The sequence below is a fragment of the Morone saxatilis genome, unplaced genomic scaffold, assembly GCF_004916995.1.
Source record: "Morone saxatilis isolate NCDOM2014 unplaced genomic scaffold, NCSU_SB_2.0 Contig24, whole genome shotgun sequence".
NCBI classification, from domain to species: Eukaryota; Metazoa; Chordata; class Actinopteri; family Moronidae; genus Morone; species Morone saxatilis.
In genome coordinates, this window is record NW_023339807.1 from 11143684 (window position 1) to 11146929 (window position 3246).

General features: G+C 39.2%; 1 protein-coding gene across 1 annotated transcript in view; it reads left to right on the forward strand.

Moving 5' to 3' along the window:
- Nucleotides 1–3246, forward strand: part of LOC118335717 (focal adhesion kinase 1-like) — a gene marked incomplete at its 5' end in the record, with an annotated part of 46974 nt that overhangs the window by 12153 nt on the left and 31575 nt on the right. The window contains 5 exon segments of the mRNA XM_035672142.1: nucleotides 1442–1529; nucleotides 1840–1919; nucleotides 2109–2171; nucleotides 2281–2335; nucleotides 2723–2863. Of these exon segments, the coding sequence (XP_035528035.1) occupies nucleotides 1442–1529; nucleotides 1840–1919; nucleotides 2109–2171; nucleotides 2281–2335; nucleotides 2723–2863 (427 nt within the window).

Here is a 3246-nt window from a genome sequence, read left to right on the forward strand (position 1 = left end):
CTGTGCTGGCACTTAGCCATCTGCAGTTGATATTGTTAACAGCTCTCCTTACAATTCAGTCCATTGTCCTGCAGTTGATGTGTTAGACCCAAAGTCATTAAAATTGAAATGAATTCAAAATGAACGAGTTGTCCACACTGTTATCACGGAGCAGCCCTGCCAGTTGTTGCAGCTCTGCCTCGGAGGGCGGTAGAGCTGCGAGCCCACAGGAGCTTCTGCTGCTGCCATGCTATTGTTAGAACAGCAGAAGTAGCCCAGGGGATGGACTGACTCTATCTTACTCCTCTCTCGCTCCCTCGCGTGCTTTTTCTCATTCTGTCTCGTGCGCTCGCAGTCGATCTTTTTCACTTTGATCTTTCTCTCCATCCTTCTTTCTCTCATCTCTCACATCTGTTTTCTTTCTTATCCAGCTCTCTCTTTTCTCTCAAACACGCATCATTTTCCCTCTTCTCACACTCTCTTTTTGGTTCATTCATTATAGAACGAGGATGTTTTATTCATTTTGTCTTCAACCTTGATTTCCTTTGTTAACTAACTACGAGCCTGTAGCATCGCAATAGCTTGGAGCGCACTACTCTCCTGACCCATTTCTACACCACTGTAGTCACTGCAATATGTCAGTCATAAAGTAATATGTCACTATAAACAATGATGGGCCATCTGTGTACTTCTGTGACACGGTTAACTGGCAAGTGTAACAGCTGGAATCTCATTATGCTTTATTGTATTACAAGGTTATCACTCTCTCAGTAAAGTTGACTGTCAGCAAAATATGAAATCCTGTCTTACTGTGTCATCAGGCGGTCATATGGTGAGTAGAAAGGGCATCTTCCAACTTCAAGACTTTGCTTCAAGCCACCCTGCTGAGGTGACTTTAGACACAGATTCTGCTGCTCCATTGGTGCTATTATATATTAATATATAGTTCAACCCCCCTTTGAAGGTAGAGCAAGAGGAATACAGAAAATACTGCATTAAGCAAGCACAAGAGTAGTAGAGGTGTTATTTAAACCTTTTCATGAAATACAACATACAGCATATGTGTAAATATTTTTCCATTATCTCTAAAATAGATTTTGAAATTCCCAAGCCTTGAATTGTTGAATTTTTTGTGACATTGTAATATTTGCCATTTTGAATTATTATTTATATAAATGAGGATCCAGGTTGTATTGACCAAAACCATATTCTTTAATTACAAACTATCTATTTGTGAATATTGAGATGGCCTTTCATTCTCTAGTATATCTCAAATTGGGCCAGAGTGAGGGCTTTAAAAATGTATTGAGGTCTGTGTGTGCGTCAGCTGTATGTATGAGTAAGCAACCTCCTTCTGTCCTCAGACAGGCACTGAATCTGGATTCTACAGGTTATTTAATTCTGTGTGTGGGTGTGTGCACTGACGGTGGTTATTCAGCCGAATTGTCTCTGTCATTCTCAGGTATGAGTTGCGGATGCGGTACCTACCTAAAGGTTACCTCAGCCATTTTTCTGAAGACAAACCCTCTCTTAACTACCTCTACCATCAGGTGAGGCAACACAGCAAGACCATACAATAAGAAGCAGACAGAAAGGAGCCCTCCTTGTGAAATAACTAAATAACCTAATTTTATTTAATGTAATTTTTTAAATGATATCTATGATTTCATTGAACCTATTCCGTCATACATTGTCTGCTCTGTCACTTCCTCCCTGTTGTTTTTAAGTTCAATAAGGTAGACATGCCTTAACAGATCATTAAAACAATACCTAACTGACCTAATTTAATGCTTTTAACTTTAATGCTTTAAGCTTTTAACTTACTTTAACTAACTGTGCTGCTACACTGTATTTCCCCAGGTCAAGAGTGACTACATGCAACATATAGCTGATCAGGTGGATCAAGATGTTGCTTTGAAACTGGGCTGTTTGGAAATTAGGTGAGAAATGCACACACATTAGTTCTTATACCACAACCATGATTATTATGTTTGCCTCAAACAGGTTCTTGTCCATAAGTCATTGCTTATACAGAGAAGTTTTCCAGAATATCTGAACTAAAAAAAATCTATTGATGAACATTTAATACTGTGTCTACAAACTGTATCTTCTGTTTGTGAATCATACAGGAGGTTCTTCAGAGAGATGCCAGGAAACGCCCTGGATAAGAAATCTAATTATGAACTACTAGAGTAAGATTGATTTTATTTGTATCATATTCCCTCTCATTTAGATCTGAAGTATCTTACCAAATACATTTCAACTACTCATAGATAAATGTTGTAATGCTGTTGTTTTTAGGAAAGACGTTGGTCTGAGAAGGTTTTTCCCCAAAAGTCTGCTGGACTCCCTTAAGGTGAGGCTAAACCTCTGTTCATGTAGAAACAAAATCAGAGACTTTCATCTTCGTGACTAACTGGCCAGGGTCTTCCATTTAAGTTGTATTACCAGATAACAGAAGTGTCAGTGGCAGAAATTTCTTTGGTATACCTAGTACCGCTTAGTCCGCTGAATGAGCTAATGGCTGTTTGACTGAGCGACGGGCAAGGAGACCAACTTGATGACTGAGTGGATGTCTGGCTGAATGTCTGATAATCTGATTGTCTGGAATTAAGTTAAACCTCCTGTTGTCACTCACAGTGTGCCTTGTTAGTCGTCTCTTGTACGTTTCTTGGCTCTGAACCAGCTTTTTCTGCTTAACCCTTGGAAATGTTGTTTCTCCCTCTTCCCAACTCTCTATTAGGCCAAGACTCTTCGTAAGCAGATCCAGCAGACCTTTAAGCAGTTTGCTAACCTCAACGACGAGCAGAGCATCCACAAGTTCTTTGAGATACTCTCTCCCATCTACCGCTTTGACAAAGAGTGCTTCAAATGTGCTTTGGGGGTAGGGCAAGACAAAAAAGTCTATTCTTTCTATTTTCATACTGAGTCAGAAGCTGGGAGGTTGAGCCTATTTAGCATGCTCAGGATAGGAAACATGTAGAGAGGCATGTCATTGTCATTCACAGTTGCAGTTATTGCATTTGTTCCACAGTCCTGCTTAGTATCAGTATATTGTTCTTATTATAGTGTTCTCTACAGCATGTACGTAAATAATGCAAACCTCCCTCTGTCCAAGAGGGCATTTTAATATTGAAAGCAGTGAAAACAGACATTAGAATTCTTTTATGCTATTAATATTACATTTCTGCCAGTACTATGTTTAGTTAATAAAGCAGATGATATGATGAAATATGACGTCTACTTTAATGCTTTATTTCTCCTACT